The sequence below is a fragment of the Salmo trutta genome, chromosome 37, assembly GCF_901001165.1.
Source record: "Salmo trutta chromosome 37, fSalTru1.1, whole genome shotgun sequence".
In the NCBI taxonomy this organism is placed as follows: domain Eukaryota; kingdom Metazoa; phylum Chordata; class Actinopteri; order Salmoniformes; family Salmonidae; genus Salmo; species Salmo trutta.
Window position 1 is genome coordinate 4301517 of NC_042993.1, and position 23818 is coordinate 4325334.

The following is a 23818-nucleotide window of genomic DNA, read 5'->3' on the forward strand; positions in this document are numbered from 1 at the left end:
AACCTGGTCCCATTCCATCATGGCCACCTAATCACCCCCCTCATTCCTAAATGGCATAATATCACTCACCCCTCCACCTGATTGTGGTGAGCGTTCTGGCACAAAAATGGTCGCCATGCATCACCCAGGTGGGTGCTGCACATTGGTGGTGGATGAGATGAGTTTGCCCTTTACTATGTAAAGCGCTTTGAGTAACCGTAGAAACGCGCTATATAAATCCACTCAATTATTATTGTTTGTTACAATTATCACAGGACAACAAATGCTTCTGAATGTTGTGTACATTTGTTGAATAGCATCCAAGCTTGCCTCCCATTGGATAGAATTAGAGCAATTGGTCATCGATTTTAGTGATGTCAAGTACTGCTTTTTTGTACGGTGGCAATTAATGAGATTGGGTAATGCATTTTGTCATTGGACTGGGCATCAGCGTGTCGAAACAACTAGCAAGCTCAGGCTACTCGGGCACACCGACGACTAAGGAACGTGAATACTTCTTTACATTGGAAAAAGGGATCAGGTATATTCGATTTGTGTATTTTTATCAGCATTCGGTAGCCCATTCCAAGTTAGCTGGTTATCTACGGGTTACATTCATCATAGCTAGCTAAAATACCGTAGCTACCTAGCTAGCTTCTAAGCTAACATTAACTAGCTAGTTAGCTACCGTCTGATCATGTGAACACACCTGTCCGTTGTATCATTAGCGTTCGTGACAGCTTGTACAATCTACTACACACCAACGTTAATAGCAGAGATGGTCTATATTGTAGCGGGCTTTGACGTTAGATATAGGGATAGTGATACCAATAATATACCGGTAACTCATGCCAGAACAGTTTGATAGCATAGTTAGCTAACGTTAGACTGAAAAAGTTAGTTAGCTCTTTAGCTTGCAAACTTGGCTAGCTTCTGTAACGTTCGCTAATTTAGCAAGTTATTGATGATACATACTTATTTCTTACTTCTGAGATAAAAGAACCAGCCAGTCAGCATCTTGACCAGTCCTGTCTAAAACGGATCCCAACCATAGAGGTGTAGAACAACGGTCCCAACCTATAGTGTGCAACTGCAGCCCGCATTAAGGGGGCGTTCCTGCATATGGGTATTACTGCATCTGTAGGAACGCCCCCTCAAGCATCCTATTGGTTCCTTCAAGAACCCCCCAAAAGGTAAATTAAAGTATTATACATTTTTCGTCTCCTGTGTACCCTGCAGGTGTTCTGCGACACCGGTAGGCAGTGTCCTTCGCTCCTGCCTGCCCTAATCATTGTTAACAGAACTGCCGGAAAACAATGCCTGACAGGCGGGGGCGAAGGACAGTCTACTGGTCGCCCCCCACTAGTGCGGGAGGCTGGGGCACCACGGTGTGCTAGTTAGCACATGGTGTCGCCCCGCCTCCTGTGTACTCCGAGAGAACTGTGCTCGACAGGCGGGGGATAAGGACACTGTCTACCAGTTGCCCCCGCCTCCTGCATGCTCTGTACCGGAGAGAACCGTGTGCACGGGAGGCAAGGGGCGAAGGACACTGTCTACCGTTGTCGCCACCACCTATTGCTAGCTACACCTTACGCTAGCTAGTGTGCTAGCTAGCACAGAGTGTCCTTCGCTCCTGCCTGCCGAACACCTGCCGTCGTTAACAGAACTGTAAGGAAACCGTTTCCGGTGTGTAAATCAAAGTTTAATTGTCACGTGCGCCGATTGTTGCCCCCGCCCCTTCTTCTGTGGGGTTTATTGGCAGTTGGCATCCAACGTTATGGTGCATTATTGCCACCTACTGTACTGGAGCGCCCCTACCCCCCACCTATGTACCGGAGGCAGTGTCAGAGTATGGGAGTGGAGCGTGCCCAATTTGCGGAGCAAGATTCCCAAAGGCTGAAGCGCTCCAGTAGTGCTCCATGAGCTCAGGACATGCCTGGCCCATCATACATTTGTTGTCTGCTTGTCTGCTGCTATAGCCTCTTGCTTTAGCTACTGTCATGGAGTTTGCAAAATATTGTCATTTTTTTAATAAAACACACAGGTGCAAAATCAAGGTGACTTACAAAGATGTAATGTCCACAACTAAATAATCATTGTGGAATCTGAACAGACACGTCCCGAAACCAAGATGGTGTACTTACTATGTGCACATGCTAAAAGGAAGGAAGATGTGGGTAGTTAATTAAGTGTGTCATTGGAGCAAAGTATTTATAAACCAAAAAATCTGATCTTAAGTTTCCTTAATTTTTGTTCTATTATCGATACAATGGGCCATCATTGATTTTTGTCCCAATAGGCCTGGCATATTCCAACTTTTTTTCAAGGAGCTTTTAGTTTTGATTCGGTTATTGTGCCTAAAAACCTTTAAGCATACCTATAAAGAAAATAAACTGCATCCGTGCCTAGCCTGGCAAGAGTGGCCAAAAGGGTGTTTAGCATCCCCAGTGACTCTGCAGGCGCGCTGCAGGCCTGCTCTCAAGGCACCGTCACGTAAGCCTGAAGCCACACTCACTTTTAAAAATGAATTCAAAGGCACTGAGCCTAATAAGGAACTTTTTACTTCATTTGTATTTCATTCTAAGCAAGTCACAGCCTACACTACTGTTCAAAAGTTTGGGGTCACTTAGAAATGTCCTTGTTTTTGAAAGAAAGGCAATGTTTTTTGTCCATTTAAAATAACATCAAATTGATCAGAAATACAGTGTAGACATTGTTATTGTTGTAAATGACTATTGTAGCTGGAAACGGCAGATTTTTTTATATATATATGGAATATCTACATAGGCGTACAAGAGGCCTGTTATGTGCTAGTTAGAGGCCATCAGACTGTTAAACAGCCATCACTAACATAGAGGCTGCTGCCAACATACAGACTCAAATCTCTGGCCACTTTAATAAATGGATTTAATAAAGGTATCAGTAGTCACTTTAAATAACGCCACTTTAATAATGTTTACATATCCTACATTACTCATCTCAGATGTATATGCTGTATTCTATACCATCTACTGCATCTTGCCTATGCCGCACGGCCATTGCTCATACATATTTATACGTACATATTCTTATTCATCCCTTTACATTTGTGTGTGTATAAGGTAGTCGTTGTGAATTTGTTAGATATTACTGCACTGTCGGAATTAGAAGCATGAGCATTTCGCTACACTCGCATTAACATCTGCTAACCATGTGTATGTGACCAATAACATTTTATTTTATCACCAACCATCACTCCTGTGTTCCAATGGCACGTTGTGTTAGCTAATCCAAGTTTATAATTTTAGAAGGTTAATTGATCATTAGAAAACCCTTTTGCAATTATGTTAGCACAGCAGAAAACTGTTGTTCTGATTAAAGAAGCAATAAAACTGGCATTCTTTAGACCAGTTGAGTATTTGGAGCATTAGCATGTGTGGGTTCGATTACAGGCTCAAAATGGCCAGACACATAACTTTCTTCTGAAACTCGTCAGTCTATTCTTGTTCTGAGAAATTAAGGCTATTCCATGCGAGAAATTGCCAAGAAACTGAAGATCTCGTACAACGCTGTGTACTACTCCCTTCACAGAACAGCGCAAACAGCGCAGTGCTTAGGATCGTTGTCCTGTTGGAAGGTGAACCTTCGCCCCAGTCTGAGGTCCTGAGTGCTCTGGAGCAGGTTTTCATCAAGGATCTCTCTGTACTTTGCTCCGTTCATCTTTGCCTCGATCCTGACTAGTCTCCCAGTCCCCGCAGCTGAAAAACATCTACACAGCATGCTGCTACCACCATGCTTCACCGTAGGGATGGTGCCAGGTTTCCTCCAGACGTGACGCTTGGCATTCAGGCCAAAGAGTTCCATCTTGCTTTCATCAGACCAGAGAATCTTGTTTCTCATGGTCTGAGAGTCTTTACGTGCCTTTTGGCAAACTCCAACGGGCTGCCATGTGCCTTTTTTTACGGAGGCGTGGCTTCAGTCTGGCCACTCTACAATAAAGGCCTGATTGGTGGAGTGCTGCAGAGAAAGGGAAAACCTTCCAGAAGGACAACCATCTCCACAGAGGAACTCTGGAGTTCTGTCAGTGACCATCGGGTTTTTGGTCACCTCCCTGACCAAGGCCCTTTTCCCCCGATTGCTCAATTTGACCGGGCGGTCAGCTCTAGGAAGAGTATTGGTGGTTCCAAACTTCTTCCATTTAAGAATGATGGAGGCCACTGTGTTCTTGGGGACCTTCAATGCTGCAGAAATTTTTTGATATCCTTCCCCTGATCTGTACCTCGACACAGTCCTGTCTCGGAGCGCTATGGACAATTCCTTCAACCCCATAGCATGGTTTTTGCTCTGACATGCACTGTCAACTGTGGAACCTTATATAGATAGGTGTGTGCCTTTCCAAATCATGTCCAATCAATTGAATTTACCACAGGTGGACTCAAGTTGTAGAAACACCTCAAGGATGATGAATGGAAATAGGATGCACCTGAGCTCAATTTCAGTCTCCTAGCAAAGGGTCTGAATACTTAAGAATACTTAAGGTATTTCGGATTTTAATACATTTGCAAACATTTATTCTAAAAACCTCTGCTTTGTTTTTATGTGGTATTGTGTGTAGATTTAGGATTTTTTATAAAACTAACAAAATGTGGAATACATTCCGGCTGCACTGTATATGCTGTTTAATATGACATGTAGTCTATTTGAAATGATGAGCGCTTGTTACATTCACCGTTTCATGTTTATTATAATACTTTTCATATCATATGGTTTTTTCTCCTGTGAGAGAGGAGTGGATTTTAGCAGAGCGGTTAGAAAGGATGAGAGATGAGCAGGATTTCCCACCACTCAACTATTCTTCCCATGAGAATATTGTAGCTAGCTAACTAGACTGGGTGGAGCGTTGAGGGGTGGGTTCTTCAAGGTCATTTTCCATATGAGGATGTTTAGAAGACCCAGTTGAAGAAGTTTGGCCTAAAGGGATACTTGTTGTGTGGTACATTTAGCCAGAACAGGTTTACTATAAAACCTTATTGGAAATCCCATTATTACATAAAAAAAAAAATCAAAAGTTTACAGTGAGGGGAAAAAGTATTTGATCCCCTGCTGATTTTGTATGTTTGCCCACTGATAAAGAAATGATCAGTCTATAATTTTAATGGTAGGTTTATTTGAACAGTGAGAGACAGAATAACAACAAAAAAATCCAGAAAATCGCATGTCAAAAATGTTATAAATTGATGCATTTTAATGAGGGAAATAAGTATTTGACCCCCTCTCAATCAGAAAGATTTCTGGCTCCCAGGTGTCTTTTATACAGGTAATGAGCTGAGATTAGGAGCACACTCTTAAAGGGAGTGCTCCTAATCTCAGTTTGTTACCTGTATAAAAGACACCTGTCCACAGAAGCAATCAATCAATCAGATTCCAAACTCTCCACCATGACCAAAGAGCTCTCCAAGGATGTCAGGGACAAGAATGTAGACCTACACAAGGCTGGAATGGGCTACAAGACCATCGCCAAGCAGCTTGGTGAGAAGGTGACAACAGTTGGTGCGACTATTCGCAAATGGAAGAAACACAAAAGAACTGTCAATCTCCCTCGGCCTGGGGCTCCATGCAAGATCTCACCTCGTGGAGTTGCAATGATCATGAGAACGGTGAGGAATCAGCCCAGAACTACACGGGAGCATCTTGTCAATGATCTCAAGGCAGCTGGGACCATAGTTACCAAGAAAACAATTGGTAACACTGCTCAAAAAAGTACATATACATGCCCGTCTGAAGTTTGCCAATGAACATCTGAATGATTCAGAGGACAACTGGGTGAAAGTGTTGTGGTCAGATGAGACCAAAATGGAGCTCTTTGGCATCAACTCAATTCGCCGTGTTTGGAGGAGGAGGAATGCTGCCTGTGACCCCAAGAACACCATCCCCACCGTCAAACATGGAGGTGGAAACATTATGCTTTGGGGGTGTTTTTCTGCTAAGGGGACAGGACAACTTCACCGCATCAAAGGGACGATGGATGGGGCCATGTACCGTCAAATCTTGGATGAGAACCTCCTTCCTTCAGCCAGGGCATTGAAAATGGGTCGTGGATGGGTATTCCAGCATGACAATGACCCAAAACACACGGCCAAGGCAACAAAGGAGTGGCTCAAGAAGAAGCACATTAAGGTTCTGGAGTGGCCTAGCCAGTCTCCAGACACCTTAATCCCATAGAAAATCTGTGGAGGGAGCTGAAGGTTCGAGTTGCCAAACGTCAGCCTCAACCTTAATGACTTGGAGAAGATCTGCAAAGAGGATCAAATACTTTTTTCCCTCACTGTAATTCAATCTCTGTTAGAACAGTAGGCCACCTGTTTGGGTTGTTAATAGCTACCTCATCTACCCTCAAAGCAAGGTAAGTTACTAGGAGCACAGCAATGTCATGCATAACATCACTCATGCCTAACAACAAGGTTGTGCAATGTGTTTCAGCCTGTATTGTCCAAAATGCACATCTATCTTTCTAGGCCTACACTAGTCTCTCATCTCACAGCTGCTGAAACTCCTACAGGACAGCTGGTTCACCCAAGTTCACGCAGTGGTTGAGTTCTTGTTTTCAAGACTTGGTTGCGTGGATGGAGTTTCCTTCCTCCAATCTGAGGAACTTTCTCCTGCAGCTCAATGGGTTGACTCAGTACTTTAGCCTAATTGCAGGTGTACATTTATAGTAATAGGGCTGATTACAGCAGCAGCTTGGCTTATCTATTCGGCAGCATCCCAGCTGAATGTGCATCATTAAACTTTACCCAACTAGCTACTAAAGCTCTTATTGTATTTGTACTGCTGACATTTGAAATATAAAATAGGCCTAAACTGTCATAATACTAGCCTTTATCGGCCTATCCAGAGTCCGTAACTTTAAGATGTTTATTGGTTATAAAGGCATTATTGACTATGGGTTAACATACTAACGCTCATGCTGTCTGTCTGACTCTGTCTGTCTGTGTCCCCTCTACAGATGAATGAGTCACTCCATGGGGCTCTAGAGAGGAACGTTGTCCACCTCCGCCAGCCCCCGTCTCCCTCACCCTGTTCAGCCTCCCCTCTACAGACATCATCAAATGAGCTCTATCTGAATGCCACTTTCTATGGGTTTGGATTCAGTACAGCAGCCAGCAGTGAAGAGAGCCAATCTCTTACAAAGCCGCGTTTTGCCACGGAACCTTATGAATTGCTGTCAAAAGTGCCTCGAAAGAACTAAAGAAAAGCAGGATTTTTCCTTCATGTATAGTGCTGTTGTTTTGATAGTAGTCCTCTGATTGACCATAAAGGGAAGGACAGTTGCATCGGAGCGGACAGGACCGTAAACTACATTAAGGCTTTAGGGGAGCAGTCATAACTTCTCTCTCTATACGAGCTGACGACCATGGTCCCCCAGAAGGCTGACTTGACTGTTTTGCCACGTCAGGATGTGGTGGAGATGCCAGTGAAGAAGCAGAGCGGTGAGAGGGACGAGGAGAGTCCTGATGGGTCTCTGGCTGAGGGTGCTGGGGAGGAACATATTCCCCTGCGCAAGTGGGTCATGCATGGTGCTGTCATGTTCGGACGAGAGTTCTGCTACGCCATGGAGACAGCCCTGGTCACACCAGTCTTACTGCAAATAGGTCGGTACCAATGGAGACAGCCCTGGTCACACCAGTCTTACTGCAAATAGGTCGGTACCAATGGAGGGTGTTGGTTGACAAAAAAAATGGTATTGGAGTTGCAACTAAGGCATTTCATATGTGTATTTTACCCTTTTGGATAATTGTTTGCCAAATGGTTACCAAAGATTGGTCCCAACCCAGTCTCTGTTAGGTTTACTCCATCATAAGGGCTGGGAGTTATGTGGGGTTATGTTAACTATCTGTACACTGTGCACAGGCAGCATAACAGGCCGGGCCCTTACTAGGTTTGCCACCAATGCAGAATGGAACAATGTCTTCTACAGAGTTTGGTAGGTATGGCAAGAATGTGTGAGTCTGCACGTTTCAGTCAACCTGTTTTCCCGTTGGGAACAATTTTGTCATAAATGGATTTGCCAAACTCTCCATCTCTGTGATGTAACTCCTATGTACAGTTTAGGGTACATGGACAGTAGGTCTCTAGGTCTCTTTATCTACACAGCATGGAACAGCTGCACATTTATTTCAATGTATGATGAACATTGTAGGCAGACATTGTCACACAGCAAAGGGTTAGCTACAACTGAACTAGTATTGGATAACACAGGCTTATCTAAATCCGCTCCTTCAGGACTGTCATAACAGAAGCAAACGTGTGAGTGCACATAATAATGTTTTGAAATAGTGGTGAAGTAAAAGTTTGTTTTTGTAACCCTTTAAACTTCTGGTTGAAAATGGCAGATTTGGGAACTAATAAGCGCCTACAATTGGAAGGCAGTGGCTGTACAGTAACATGTTATACATGATGTCAGAGCTCTGGCTCTGCATTGGTTTTGACCCAACAGCCGTTCTGAACTTGAGCACCCATCCCTACTGCTAATTGGTCAACTTTTGCAAATTCTTTGTCATCTGTTTGAGGGATATGCTGTAAATTAAGATGACTCGATGTATTCTGAAAGATGAGACGTTGAGGATTATACTAAATACCGCTTTGATGATCCAAGCAAGCCAAACATCCGTGAGTCCAAATGTGCACTTCACATCTCCAAATCATAAAACTCAAGTCATATACAGTATCAACGTTTATGATCACTGTTTGATGTACAGTTACAAGATGACATGTGGTCATACCCTGGGTTGTTCTGAACAGAAGGAGTCTGTTTGATGTACAGTTACAAGATGACATGTGGTCATACCCTGGGTTGTTCTGAACAGGAGTCTGTTTGATGTACAGTTAAGATGACATGTGGTCATACCCTGGGTTGTTTTGAACAGAAGGAGTCTGTTTGATGTACAGTTACAAGATGACATGTGGTCATACCCTGGGTTGTTCTGAACAGAAGGAGTCTGTTTGATGTACAGTTACAAGATGACATGTGGTCATACCCTGGGTTGTTCTGAACAGGAGTCTGTTTGATGTACAGTTAAGATGACATGTGGTCATACCCTGGGTTGTTCTGAACAGGAGGAGTCTGTTTGACGTACAGTTACAAGATGACATGTGGTCATACCCTGGGTTGTTCTGAACAGAAGGAGTCTGTTTGATGTACAGTTACAAGATGACATGTGGTCATACCCTGGGTTGTTCTGAACAGAAGGAGTATGTTTGATGTACAGTTACAAGATGACATGTGGTCATACCCTGGGTTGTTCTGAACAGGAGGAGTCTGTTTGATGTACAGTTACAAGATGACATGTGGTCATACCCTGGGTTGTTCTGAACAGAAGGAGTCTGTTTGACGTACAGTTACAAGATGACGTGGTCATACCCTGGGTTGTTCTGAACAGGAGGAGTCTGTTTGACGTACAGTTACAAGATGACATGTGGTCATACCCTGGGTTGTTCTGAACAGAAGGAGTCTGTTTGATGTACAGTTACAAGATGACATGTGGTCATACCCTGGGTTGTTCTGAACAGGAGGAGCCTGTTTGATGTACAGTTACAAGATGACATGTGGTCATACCCTGGGTTGTTCTGAACAGGAGGAGCCTGTTTGATTATTGTGCGGAACAAGCACCTGAATGCACTTACTTCTTTCTACACACCTAAATGACTATATGTTCCTCTGTATTGCCTTGTGAAAGCCGAACGCTGTACGATCCTGTTTGATAACTTAGTTAGTCATGTTGGCAATAGGACAAGCTTTAAAATCAAGCCCACCTGACCCAGATTGCCATTTCTAATGGACCCTTTTTTGGATTGTGTAAATAACAACAGGAATTGTGTGATGCCGGATTGTGTTCCAAACTAAACAAATACAAGTGTGCTTGCTCTAGTTCCTCAACGGCACAGCTAGGAGAGTTCAAGACCCTTCTTTGAGTCATAAAAGTGCATTGAAATGTCTTAGGAACTGTGCACACTTTGGAGAGGTGTATGTCCACTTGGAGACACCAGTTAGACCTTTGTCATTTTTGTGTCTTATGTTGCACCTACCCCACAATTTCCAGGAATATTATTATGTTACTGAATGTATCCAGAGTGTATTCAGATTTCGTTATCAACAACTGATGAAAAAGTAGAGTAAATATAAAATGAACAGTGTAATGGTTGGGTTCAGTCTTGTGCCAGGTGAACTGTTGTGTCCTCACCTTTTGGGCTACTCATTTTCCCATGATCTACAAACTCTTCCCTTTCAATTGCTACAATGGTTATGCATTTGCTTTTCATATTTTTTCTGTAAGAAACATTTCAATTTAGCCCTATCCATATAGGCCAATTCCCACGAGTGTAAAGGGTTATGTCTTGGTGACATTTCCCACTATTGCCTTGGGTATAACCTAGTCCCAGTCATTCATTACGGGCCCCTAATGTAGAGCCTATGTTTAACTACTTTTCCTTGGTTTTTCTGAGAAGGACGATCTGACTTGATGCCAGCTTCTCATATCTTGTTGATTTTCTGAGAGGGTTATAAAAGTCTGTCCACAAGCCAGTGACATTTCAATAACCATTTTACTGCTCAGACTGAGCAACAGACTAGGTCACATTCAGTGCATTCCACTCCATAAACCAACAGGCTACGCATTTAACCCTTTCTGAACAAATTCTAACGTGCACTACCTAGCATTTGAAAGAGGATAGGAAGCTTCCATTTATTGTGTTTCCAGTTTCACTGTCTGTTCTGTTGTTGCCATAGCTGCGTGAGGCCTATATCATTGTAGTGTTCCTACAGAGGGAAGTATCACAGAGATGAAGATTGCCAGTTTGTTTCCATAGTTCTTGCAACAAGTTGTGTCTTGCGTGAGGGCTCTTATCTAGGTTAATGAACAACCGGCTTGTAGAAACACGTCCACTTGTTTTCCTTCTAGTGACAATCTGTAACACATATTCTAGTGGGAGATGTACAGTGATTGTTGTTTAATGTGTAGGCCTGCTGAAGTAGAGCATCAGCTGCATAGCTTTCATTAGAAAGCTCAGTGAAACAGCCTAGTTCCAAGGTCCACAGTACATCAGACTGGAGCGTGATACATTGAGATGGTTCCAGCTACCCACAAACCTCCTTTCACCTCACCTTTCACCTCACCTCACACGGCCAGATTGGATCTATGCCTCACCAAACCTGCTAGTGACTATGGAAGGACTAGAATGTGATTCAGCATTGTTGATTAAAAGCTTTGATGGCTGTGGTTCTGTAAAGAATGCCCTTTAGGCTGCGGGCAAAAGATTTTGTAATAGTTGAACTTTTGACAAACTAATATTTGATGAATGCTAATAGGATTTCATCCGTGATCAGTCTCTCTGTGGCCAAAGCCTTAAGCATATTGACTGAAGGTGTTTTTTGTTTTGTGTTTTTTTCAGGACTTCCAGAGCAGTACTACAGCCTGACGTGGTTTCTGAGCCCCATCCTGGGCCTGATCCTCACCCCTCTCATTGGCTCAGCCAGCGACCGCTGCACCCTGAAATGGGGCCGCAGGAGACCCTTCATCCTGGCACTCTGTGTGGGGGTGTTACTGGGAGTTTCTCTCTTCCTCAATGGGTCCCTCCTAGGTGAGCCTAGTGTCCATTGGTACTTAGTTTTGAGGGAGGTACTGACTGAGTTCCAAATGGAACCCTATTCCTTATGTAGTTCACTACTTTAGACCAGAGCCCTGTGGGCTGTGGTCAAAAGTAATGCACTATAAAGGTAATAGGGTGCGATGTGGGACGTAGGCACTATTTAATCATCATGTATTGGAAATGTGAAACTCCCTTAGATGCTCGTGTTTGTTTTTTATATTTTCTGTATTGTATAATGATGATTCTTTAATGACAGTGCTATGCTATATAAATACAACTTATTATTATTATTATTATTATTCCTTCTTCTTATTCTGTGTGCTGTAGGGTTAGCCCTCGGGGACGTTCCCAGCAGTCAGCCCATTGGGATAGTGCTGACGGTGCTGGGTGTGGTTCTACTGGACTTCAGTGCAGACGCCTCAGATGGGCCTATCAGAGCCTACCTGTTGGATGTAGCCGACACAGAGGAACAGGACATGGCCCTCAACATACATGCCTTCTCTGCAGGTACACTATGCTGCCCTAGTTGTATTGGCTCCTTCTCAATAGTCTGTCCTTGATTCCTTGTGTCCTCTCCTCCCCACCTCCTCAAACAGTCGGAGGGAAGCAGGAAGAGGATTTAAGAACCCTACAAGCACATTTCCTCTCCTCATATCCTGTTCTCTTTCTGCACTTTCATCTGCCGTTTTGAGGAGGAGGAGGCAGGGAGAGGACGGGAGGAGAGGACACTAAGACACTATAGAATCACTATGTAACTGCCAAGTCCACTCTATAACAGTTATTATTGCTCAATGTTACGTTAAGAGAGCTATCAGTCATGTCTTGAGTCAGTTTTAAATTGATTTCATGTTGAAGCCGGTGTATATGATTGGTGGAGCGACATGTTTGGAATGTGAGGTCACATGGCGCCCCCTCTAAACAAATACAATCTTTACTTTTATTGGTCACGGTTGCTCCCGTGATGATTCCCTGAGGGGAATAAACAAAAACATGAGGAAAGTAATTTATCATCGGTATTTCGAGCACCGAACAACTCATAAAGTGGCTAGCTCTAACATTGTTTTGACATTGTGTTTTTGGCAGGGCTGGGAGGAGCGGTTGGCTACGTGCTGGGTGGCCTGGACTGGACCAGCACCATCCTGGGCACGGCCTTCAAGTCCCAGGAGCAGATCCTGTTTGTGTTTGCTGCCGTCATCTTCACCATATCTGTGACTCTACACATGTTCAGTATCAAGGAGGAGAGTTTTGAGGCTCGTGGTGACACTCCGAGAGAGGGAGACTCCGACAGCCTGTCCTCCTCAGGGAAACTGAAGGAGGGCTCAGCGGGGCCTCGTAGTATACCTCAGCTGGACGTTATAGGAGAGGAGGACGCCCAGTCAGAGAGAGAGCTCTTCATCAACGTGGACAGGGTGAGGAGTAAGAGCGACTCGGTGCTGGCCATGCCTGACGCCACCATCGAGCTGGACTCAGACCTGGACCAGGACGGTCATTTCCTGGCCGACATTGAGCCCTCCATCTTTCAGGACTACCCCCAAGATTTCTACCCTGGCACCCCTCAGAGACACTACAGTGGATGGGGCATCCAGGACCAGGAAGGCCCCCAGCCCGAGGCTCAGGCAGACAGCCAGGTGCCCCTCTTCCACCAGGACCCCTCCCCCTACTACAGCAGGGAGCACATGTTGCTCAACAACCAGACCAACCAGGGAGCCAGGGGCCTCAACGGGGCCTCAGCGGCCACGGCCGTCCCCTCCAACCACACAGCCCGCGGGGCCAACAGCCAGGGCCGTATGCCAGGCCTGAGGCCGTCCAGCACCACCGCCGGGGCACGCCGCTTCCCCCACACCTTCTACCGCCAGCCGTCATTTACATTCTCTTACTATGGCCGCGTGGGTTCAGCACGATACCGCCACCGCAGAAACACCATGGGCAATCCAGCCGGCGCCAACCTCCGCATCAAGACCTCGCAGAGCATGAACGACATCTACGAGCACATGCAGCGCCGGCAGCAGAGGAGGGAGCTCCAGCAGAGCAGCACCACGCTGTCCAGCGGTGACTCTGAGAGTGACGACGGGGACGAGGGGGGCACCACGGTCAAGCTGCTGTGGCTGTCCATGCTGAAGATGCCCCCCCAGCTGCTGAGGCTCTGCGTCTGTCATCTCCTCACCTGGTTCTCCATCATCGCTGAGGCCGTCTTCTACACAGACTTCATGGGACAGGTCATCTATGCTGGAGACCCCACAGTAAGAACCGGTCCAGTCCTCCATTGTAATTCATTGTTTATTGAAGTTCATTATAGTTAAGTTTATTTCAGTTAGAGAATGAGCAAACTCTTCTTTTATTTGTCCATCTTTCGTTAATAATCTACTGTTCCTGTTTTCCTTCCTTCTCTTACTACTCTTCTTTGATATTCTCTGTTTCTCCTCTGTAGGACAGGGAACCCTCTGAGAATCACTAGGTCTCTGTTTCTCCTCTGTAGGACAGGGAACCCTCTGAGAATCACTAGGTCTCTGTTTCTCCTCTGTAGGACAGGGAACCCTCTGAGAATCACTAGGTTTCTGTTTCTCCTCTGCAGGACAGGGAACCCTCTGAGAATCACTAGGTCTCTGTTTCTCCTCTGTAGGACAGGGAACCCTCTGAGAATCACTAGGTCTCTGTTTCTCCTCTGCAGGACAGGGAACCCTCTGAGAATCACTAGGTCTCTGTTTCTCCTCTGTAGGACAGGGAACCCTCTGAGAATCACTAGGTCTCTGTTTCTCCTCTGTAGGACAGGGAACCCTCTGAGAATCACTAGGTCTCTGTTTCTCCTCTGCAGGACAGGGAACCCTCTGAGAATCACTAGGTCTCTGTTTCTCCTCTGCAGGACAGGGAACCCTCTGAGAATCACTAGGTCTCTGTTTCTCCTCTGCAGGACAGGGAACCCTCTGAGAATCACTAGGTCTCTGTTTCTCCTCTGCAGGACAGGGAACCCTCTGAGAATCACTAGGTCTCTGTTTCTCCTCTGCAGGACAGGGAACCCTCTGAGAATCACTAGGTCTCTGTTTCTCCTCTGCAGGACAGGGAACCCTCTGAGAATCACTAGGTCTCTGTTTCTCCTCTGCAGGACAGGGAACCCTCTGAGAATCACTAGGTCTCTGTTTCTCCTCTGTAGGACAGGGAACCCTCTGAGAATCACTAGGTCTCTGTTTCTCCTCTGCAGGACAGGGAACCCTCTGAGAATCACTAGGTCTCTGTTTCTCCTCTGCAGGACAGGGAACCATCTGAGAATCACTAGGTCTCTGTTTCTCCTCTGTAGGACAGGGAACCCTCTGAGAATCACTAGGTCTCTGTTTCTCCTCTGCAGGACAGGGAACCCTCTGAGAATCACTAGGTCTCTGTTTCTCCTCTGCAGGACAGGGAACCCTCTGAGAATCACTAGGTCTCTGTTTCTCCTCTGCAGGACAGGGAACCCTCTGAGAATCACTAGGTTTCTGTTTCTCCTCTGTAGGACAGGGAACCCTCTGAGAATCACTAGGTCTCTGTTTCTCCTCTGCAGGACAGGGAACCCTCTGAGAATCACTAGGTCTCTGTTTCTCCTCTGCAGGACAGGGAACCATCTGAGAATCACTAGGTCTCTGTTTCTCCTCTGCAGGACAGGGAACCCTCTGAGAATCACTAGGTCTCTGTTTCTCCTCTGCAGGACAGGGAACCCTCTGAGAATCACTAGGTCTCTGTTTCTCCTCTGCAGGACAGGGAACCCTCTGAGAATCACTAGGTCTCTGTTTCTCCTCTGCAGGACAGGGAACCCTCTGAGAATCACTAGGTCTACTGACAAGGGCTCAATTTATTTTAAATGCCAATGTAATGTTTTTAATGGGACAAAATGTTAATTCTGATAATATGCACAATTTTGTGGTGCAAATTGCTTTAGGAGTTTCTGGACTTCTATATGTTGTATTTTCTCCATCTAGGCTCCTGCTAACTCCACTGAACTGCAGAACTACCATAAAGGGGTTCAGATGGGCTGCTGGGGACTGGTTGTCTATGCTGCTACCGCTGCAGTCTGCTCAGGTAGGTCCTACTCCTTAGAGAAATACACAGTATGAACAGCAACATGTACAGTATGGACAGTGTGGACAGCACCGTGGACAGTGTGGACAGCAACGTGAACAGCAACGTGTACAGTATGAACAGTAATGTGTGCAGAATGGACATCATGGACAGTATGGACAGCAACGTGTACAGCAATGTGAACAGTATGGACAGCAACGTGGACAGCAATGTGGACAGCAACGTGGACAGTATGGACAGCAACGTGGACAGCAACGTGTACAGTGTGGACAGCAACGTGGACAGTATGGACAGCAATGTGTACAGTATGGACAGCAACGTGGACAGCAACGTGTACAGTATGGACAGCAACGTGGACAGCAACGTGTACAGTATGGACAGCAACGTGGACAGCAACGTGGACAGTATGGACAGCAACGTGGACAGTATGGACAGCAACGTGGACAGTATGGACAGCAACGTGGACAGTATGGACAGCAACGTGAACAGCAACGTGTACAGTATGGACAGCAACGTGGACAGTATGGACAGCAAAGTGGACAGCAACGTGAACAGTATGGACAGCAACATGGACAGCAACGTGAACAGTATGGACAGCAACGTGGACAGCAACGTGTACAGTATGGAAAGTAACATGTACAGTATGGACAGCAACGTGCACAGTATGGACAGCCACATGAACAGTATGGACAGCAACGTGGACAGCAACGTGAACAGTATGGACAGCAATGTGGACAGCAACGTGAACAGTATGGACAGCAACGTGTACAGTATGGACAGCAACATGAACAGTATGGACAGCAACGTGGACAGCAACGTGAACAGTATGGACAGCAACGTGGACAGCAACGTGAACAGTATGGGCAGCAACGTATACAGTATAGACAGCAATGTGGACAGCAACGTGTACAGTATGGAAAGTAACATGTACAGTATGGACAGCAACGTGCACAGTATGGACAGCAATGTGGACAGCAACATGAACAGTATGGAAAGCAACGTGGACAGCAACGTGTACAGTATGGACAGCAACGTGTACAGTATGGACAGCAACGTGTACAGTATGGGCAGCAATGTGGACAGCAATGTGAACAGTATGGACATCAACGTGGACAGCAACGTGAACAGTATGGACAGCAACGAGTACAGTATGGAAAGTAACATGTACAGTATGGACAGCAACATGCACAGTGTGGACAGCAACGTGGACAGCAACATGAACAGTATGGACAGCAACGTGGACAGCAACATGAACAGTATGGACAGCAACGTGGACAGTATGGACAGCAACGTGGACAGTATGGACAGCAACGTGTACAGTATGGACAGCAACGTGGACAGTATGGACAGCAACGTGAACAGTATGGACAGCAACGTGGACAGCAACATGAACAGTGTGGACAGCAACATGAACAGTGTGGACAGCAACGTGTACAGTATGGACAGCAACGTGGACAGCAACGTGTACAGTATGGACAGCAACGTGGACAGTATAGACAGTATGGACAGCAACGTGGACAGTATGGACAGCAACGTGGACAGTATGGACAGCAACGTGGACAGCAACGTGAACGGCAATGTGTACAGTATGGACAGCAACGTGGACAGTATGGACAGCAACGTGGACAGTATGGACAGCAACGTGGACAGTGTGGACAGCAACGTGGACAGCAACGTGGACAGCAGCGTGGACACCAACGTGGACAGCAACATGGACAGCAACATATACAGTGTGGACAGCAATGTGGACAGTATGGACAGCAACGAGTACAGTATGGAAAGCAACGTGCACAGTATGGACAGCAACGTGCACAGTGTGGACAGCAACGTGGACAGCAACGTGCACAGTGTGGACAGCAACGTGGACAGCAACATGAACAGTATGGACAGCAACGTGGACAGCAACATGAACAGTGTGGACAGCAACATGAACAGCGTGGACAGCAACATGAACAGTATGGACAGCAACATGAACAGTATGGACAGCAACGTGGACAGCAACGTGAACGGCAATGTGTACAGTATGGACAGCAACGTGGACAGTATGGACAGCAACGTGGACAGTATGGACAGCAACGTGGACAGTGTGGACAGCAACGTGGACAGCAACGTGGACAGCAGCGTGGACAGCAACGTGGACAGCAACATGGACAGCAACATATACAGTGTGGACAGCAATGTGGACAGTATGGACAGCAACGAGTACAGTATGGAAAGCAACGTGCACAGTATGGACAGCAACGTGCACAGTGTGGACAGCAACGTGGACAGCAACGTGCACAGTGTGGACAGCAACGTGGACAGCAACATGAACAGTATGGACAGCAACGTGGACAGCAACATGAACAGTGTGGACAGCAACATGAACAGCGTGGACAGCAACATGAACAGTATGGACAGCAACATGAACAGTATGGACAGCAACGTGGACAGCAACGTGTACAGTATGGACAGCAACGTGGACAGCAACGTGTACAGTATGGACAGCAACGTGGACAGTATAGACAGTATGGACAGCAACGTAGACAGTATGGACAGCAACGTGGACAGTGTAGACAGCAACGTGAACGGCAACGTGGACAGCATGGACAGCAACGTGGACAGCATGGACAGCAACATGGACAGCAACGTGGACAGCATGGACAGCAACGTGGACAGTATGGACAGCAACGTGGACAGCAACATATACAGTGTGGACAGGCACGTGGACAGCAACGTGGACAGCAACGTGGATAGTATGGACAGCAACGAGTACAGTATGGAAAGTAACATGTACAGTATGGACAGCAACGTGCACAGTGTGGACAGCAACGTGGACAGCAACATGAACAGTATGGACAGCAACGTGGACAGCAACATGAACAGTATGGACAGCAACGTGGACAGTATGGACAGCAACGTGAACAGTATGGACAGCAACGTGGACAGCAACGTGTACAGTATGGACAGCAACGTGGACAGCAACATGAACAGTGTGGACAGCAACATGAACAGTGTGGACAGCAACATGAACAGTGTGGACAGCAACATGAACAGTATGGACAGCAACGTGGACAGCAACGTGTACAGCATGGACATCAACGTGGACAGCAACGTGGACAGTATGGACAGCAACGAGTACAGTATGGAAAGTAACATGTACAGTATGGACAGCAACGTGGACAGTATGGACAGCAACGTGAACAGTATGGACAGCAACGTGGACAGCAACGTGTACAGTATGGACAGCAACATGAACAGTATGGACAGCAACGTGGACAGCAACATGAACAGTGTGGACAGCAACATGAACAGTGTGGACAGCAACATGAACAGTGTGGACAGCAACATGAACAGTGTGGACAGCAACATGAACAGTGTGGACAGCAACATGAACAGTATGGACAGCAACGTGGACAGCAACGTGTACAGTATGGACAGCAACGTGGACAGTATAGACAGTATGGACAGCAACGTGGACAGTATAGACAGTATGGACAGCAACGTGGACAGTATGGACAGCAACGTGAACGGCAATGTGTACAGTATGGACAGCAACGTGGACAGTATGGACAGCAACGTGTATACCAAAGAGTGAGGACTTGACTCATAACCAGTATAGTGAGTACATGCTACTTAATGCAACGCATTTGTGCCAACTCAATAATGTTGCGTATGTTGTTTTTGTTGACAGCTGTGCTCCAGAAGTACCTGGACAACTACGACCTGAGCATTAAGGTCATCTACATCCTGGGTACTCTGAGCTTCTCCCTGGGAACCGCCGTCATGGCGATCTTCCCTAACGTCTACGTTGCCATGGTGATGATCAGCACCATGGGCATCATCTCCATGAGTATCTCCTACTGCCCCTACGCTCTGCTGGGCCAGTACCACGAGAACAAGCAGGTGAGGATCCCTATGGATCCCTGTGGAACACCATAGACCACTATACACTGAGATTATAAAACATTAGGAACACATTCTTAATGTTGAGTTCCACCCCACTATACACTGGGTGCACAAAACATTAGGAACACCTTCCTCATATTGAGTTGCACCCCCCACTCTAAACACAGAGTGTTGGAAACATTAGGAACACCTTCCTCATATTGAGTTGCACCCCCCCCATACACTGAGTGTACAAAACATTAGGAGCACCTTCCTCATATTGAGTTGCACCCCCCCACTATACACTGAGTGGACAAAACATTAGGAACACCTTCCTCATATTGAGTTGCACCCCCCCACTATACACTGAGTGTACAAAACATTAGGAACACCTTCCTCATATTGAGTTGCACCCCCCCACTATACACTGAGTGGACAAAACATTAGGAACAACTTCCTCATATTGACTTGCAGTCCCTACCACTATACACACAGGACAAAACATTAGGAACACCTTCCTAATATTGAGTTGCAGCCCCCCCCCCCCCCCCCCCCCCCCCCCCCCCCCCCCCCCTTTGCCCTCAGAACAGCCTCAATATGTTGGGCCATGGACTTTGCAAGGTGACAAGTGTTCCACGGGGATGCTGGCACATGTTGACTCCCTATTTCCCACAGTTGTAAAATGAGCTGGATGTCCTTTGGGTGGTGGACCATTCTTGATACATTCCCTCAATGTGTGAAGCTGAACGTCCGATAGCTGTAGTGTAGCAGAGCCGGTACATGATTTCTGTCTCACGTCCTTTCTGTTAAATGGTAACAGAACTACATGCCCACATGTCTTGTAGGGTTAAATGAGACTATACACTGAGAATACCAAACATTATGAACACCTCAGTACAGCCACAATTTGTCGGGGCATGGACTCTACAAGGTGTCGAAAGCGTTCCACAGGGATGCTGGCCCATGTTGACTCCAATGCTTCCCACAGTTGTCAAGTTGGCTGGATGTCCTTTGGGTGGTGGACCATTCTTGATACACACAGGAAACTGTTGAGCATGAAAAACCCAGCAGCATTGCAGTTCTTGACTCAAACCGGTGCGCCTGACACCTACTACCATACCCTGTTCAAAGGCACTTAAATCTTTTGTCTTTCCCATTCACCCTTTGAATGGCACACATACACAATCCATGTCCCAATTGTCTCAAGGCTTAAAAATCCTTAGAAATAAAGGACCAAGGCACTCTTCATATAATTATTTAAAATGCCATTTTGTATGGCATGTTCAATGAAAACAAAGTTTAAACTCAGTTTCAGCTGCATGGCCTTCATCTTCAACATGTCTCCTCTTCATCTACACTGATTGAAGTGGATTTAACAGGTGGCATCACCTGGTCAGTCTGTGTCATGGAAAGAGCAGGTGTTCTTAATGTTTTGTATACTCAGTGTAGATTACTATAGTTCACTATAGATCTTAACAGACCTAGTTAGTAGACTCTGCCAGTACCATGAGAACAAGGATGTCGGTACACTTCCAAACTGGTCATATTGTCAATAAAAACGACTTTATATGGATATGTTGCTCATTCTAGGCCAATGTGATGATAATTGCGTTTGGAACTAAGTAATAACCTATCTTTAGACTGATGTGAGAGATTAGTAAAAAATGTTTTAAAAAATTCCCTCTGTCTTTACCGCAGTACAAACACAACAGTCCAGGGAAGTCGCGACGAGGCTTCGGCATTGACTGTGCCATACTGTCGTGCCAGGTGTACATTGCCCAGATCCTGGTGGCGTCTGCGCTGAGCACGGTGGTGGACGCGGTTGGCAGCGTGCGGGTCATCCCAATGATGGCCTCTGGAGGCTCCTTCCTGGGCTTCCTCACCTCCACCTTCCTGGTCATCTACCCAGACTCCTCCACTCCCACCACTACGCAGGACCAGGATGGGTATGGAGAGGAGGGGACTCCAGCCCTGGTGGCCCCAGAACCAGGCCCCAGTGGTAGTAGTATGCAGGAGCCAGTAGTCCTGCTCAAAACGTCGCCCAAGGGCAGCAGCAGCACGGCTAACTACGAGTCCACTATTTAGCAAAGAAGAAGAGGGACAAGGACAAAATACTGGTGGCATCTCAATAGTCATAAAGTGGATTCCTCTCTTTGTCTCCTTTCTTTAATCTGCACAGATATCTGGTGGAGAAAGACAGTGACCAAACCTTAACACTCACTAGTCACATGAGTTCCAGTGGGATGGACTGTTCCAATGAACACGTTGTGCATTTCTTGACATATGGCTGTTTTTCTTTTCCTCGTGGATTTCAAATGTTTATGGTTTCACTGGTTGCATCCCAAGTAGCACCCTACTCCCTTTTATAGTTCACTTCTTTTGACCTGGGTCCACAAGGCTCTGGTCAAATGTAGTGCACTAAATAGGGAATAGGGTGCCATTTGGGACTCATTCACCGTTTGAAAGGCCTGCAGGAGGCAATATCAGAGTATCCACCTCATACACAGGATCTAATGCTGGACTCTTTTTACACATGGTATCTAATGCTGGACTCTTTTTACACATGGTATCTAATGCTGGACTCTTTTTACACATGGTATCTAATGCTGGACTCTTTTTCTTAAATGTGACTTGGACTATTTCTTTAGATGGATGTTGAGACTGCACATGCATATTGTCACTGCATTTCTACATTCAAAACATGTTTTATTGATTTTATTTTGTGATTGTACAAAATGGTTGGAGTGACCGATCAACTTTTTTAGATCAAACTTAGTTTCCCCACAGACAGAATGCTATAGGAGTCGCTATGTTACTGTGACCTCACTAAAGATGCTGCAACCACAGAGGATCCAGTTCAGAACAATATAGGAGTCTCTGTTACTGTGACCTCACTAAAGATGCTGCAGCCACAGAGGATCCAGTTCAGAACAATATAGGAGTCTCTTTTACTGTGACCTCACTAAAGATGCTGCAGCCACAGAGGATCCAGTTCAGAACAATATAGGTGTCTCTGTTACTGTGACCTCACTAAAGACGCTGCAGCCACAGAGGATCCAGTTCAGAACAATATAGGAGTCTCTGTTACTTTGACCTCACTAAAGATGCTGCAGCCACAGAGGATCCAGTTCAGGGTCAGTCAGTTACATTCCCTGTTATAAACACCCTCCACTAACTCCATTTCTTCTGTCTATTGACATGTATATCATGAAAACACTCAGGGCTATTATACAGCACAGACAATATGATGTCCAGGTTACACCAAAAGTCCAAAAAAGCATTCAGGACATTTCTTTTTGTAGCTCATATTTGCCATTTACTGGGTTGAGTGGCCTATAGCCTACTGTTTACATGACAGAGTTGGACAAACGTTATCAGCCTTAAGATAATCAAATGCTGAAGTGATGATGCTTACACTCTAACACATATCAATGTTTTTAAAAGGGAAAATGTTGTAAACATCGATTATAGTATGCTGCATGGAAGGATACTAGATTTCATATGACGACTATTAATTAAAAATGGTCTATGACCATAAGATGCCTTTGGACCCATCCAGCATGGACCCATCCAGCTACTTACTGTGCTACAGTAAGTGTGCTACAGTAAGTAGCCCTCTGTTGTTCTGAACCATCTGTTCCACAGGGTAACGTACAAGAAAGCATATATGTTTTTACATTTAACAACTGCAAAAGCTGCACAAGAAACTTTAAGAACTTTAAGACAGGACAGTGTGTGTGTCATTATCTGGCAGAGCATTCATGCAAATCTGTTGAGAAATCTATATAGAGATTAACGGACAAAGTCCCAAACGGCACCCTATTCCCTATGTAGTGCGCTACTTTTGACTAGAGTCCTACGGGGCATGTACATCTAATGAGCTGTGTGGGCCTAGAAGGTATTCCCAGACCCAGAGTGTTGGGTTGAGGAGTTGTTCCACCTACGTGAGGTAGTAGGTAGCCAGGGTCGTATTCACTAGGAACCAAATGGAAGTAAAGGGGCAGAAACGGGGACGGACCTACCTGAATTTATCCAATAAAAAAGTGTCCTATTGCAAAGCGTTTTGCTACAGTGTTCTCAAATGAAGAAGATTCATCATCACAGCCAGCAGGAACATCTGGCTCTAGAAAGTGGGTACATTTTTCTTGTCAACTGCTGTAATTTGAGAGGTTTGGTTGTAATGGGGAAAATATAAATGGTTGTGAATAGTTTTAGTTTGGGAATGTGTGCAAATGAGAAATTAAATTGGTCACACTCAAGTATCAATCTTTATAATATAAATTATCTCAACATTTTGGTT

The 23818-nt window shown here is 45.8% G+C and overlaps 1 protein-coding gene across 2 annotated transcripts; it reads left to right on the forward strand.

Moving 5' to 3' along the window:
* Nucleotides 1-295: 295 nt before the first annotated feature.
* On the forward strand, nt 296-23810 carry LOC115176352 (solute carrier family 45 member 4). Of its 2 annotated transcripts, XM_029736280.1 has the most exons (8): nt 296-520; nt 6965-7610; nt 11407-11595; nt 11932-12111; nt 12688-13844; nt 15552-15651; nt 19325-19536; nt 21217-23810. In XM_029736280.1, exons 2-8 carry the CDS (start codon nt 7373-7375, stop codon nt 21601-21603), a joined length of 2463 nt encoding a protein of 820 aa, XP_029592140.1. In that variant the 5' UTR covers nt 296-520; nt 6965-7372; the 3' UTR covers nt 21604-23810. The 2 variants fall into 2 exon arrangements, with proteins under 2 accessions (XP_029592140.1, XP_029592141.1); XM_029736281.1 differs by lacking the exon at nt 296-520 and having other exon boundaries at nt 7579-7660.
* Nucleotides 23811-23818: the final 8 nt, after the last annotated feature.

Coding starts and splice junctions, on each gene's coding strand:
- LOC115176352 (XM_029736280.1), top strand. CDS start 7,373: ATGGTCCCCCAGAAGGCTGACTTGACTGTTTTGCCACGTCAGGATGTG. Junction 12,112..12,687: donor CATACATGCCTTCTCTGCAG/GTACACTATGCT, acceptor TGTTTTTGGCAG/GGCTGGGAGGAGCGGTTGGC. Junction 15,652..19,324: donor TACCGCTGCAGTCTGCTCAG/GTAGGTCCTACT, acceptor TTTTGTTGACAG/CTGTGCTCCAGAAGTACCTG.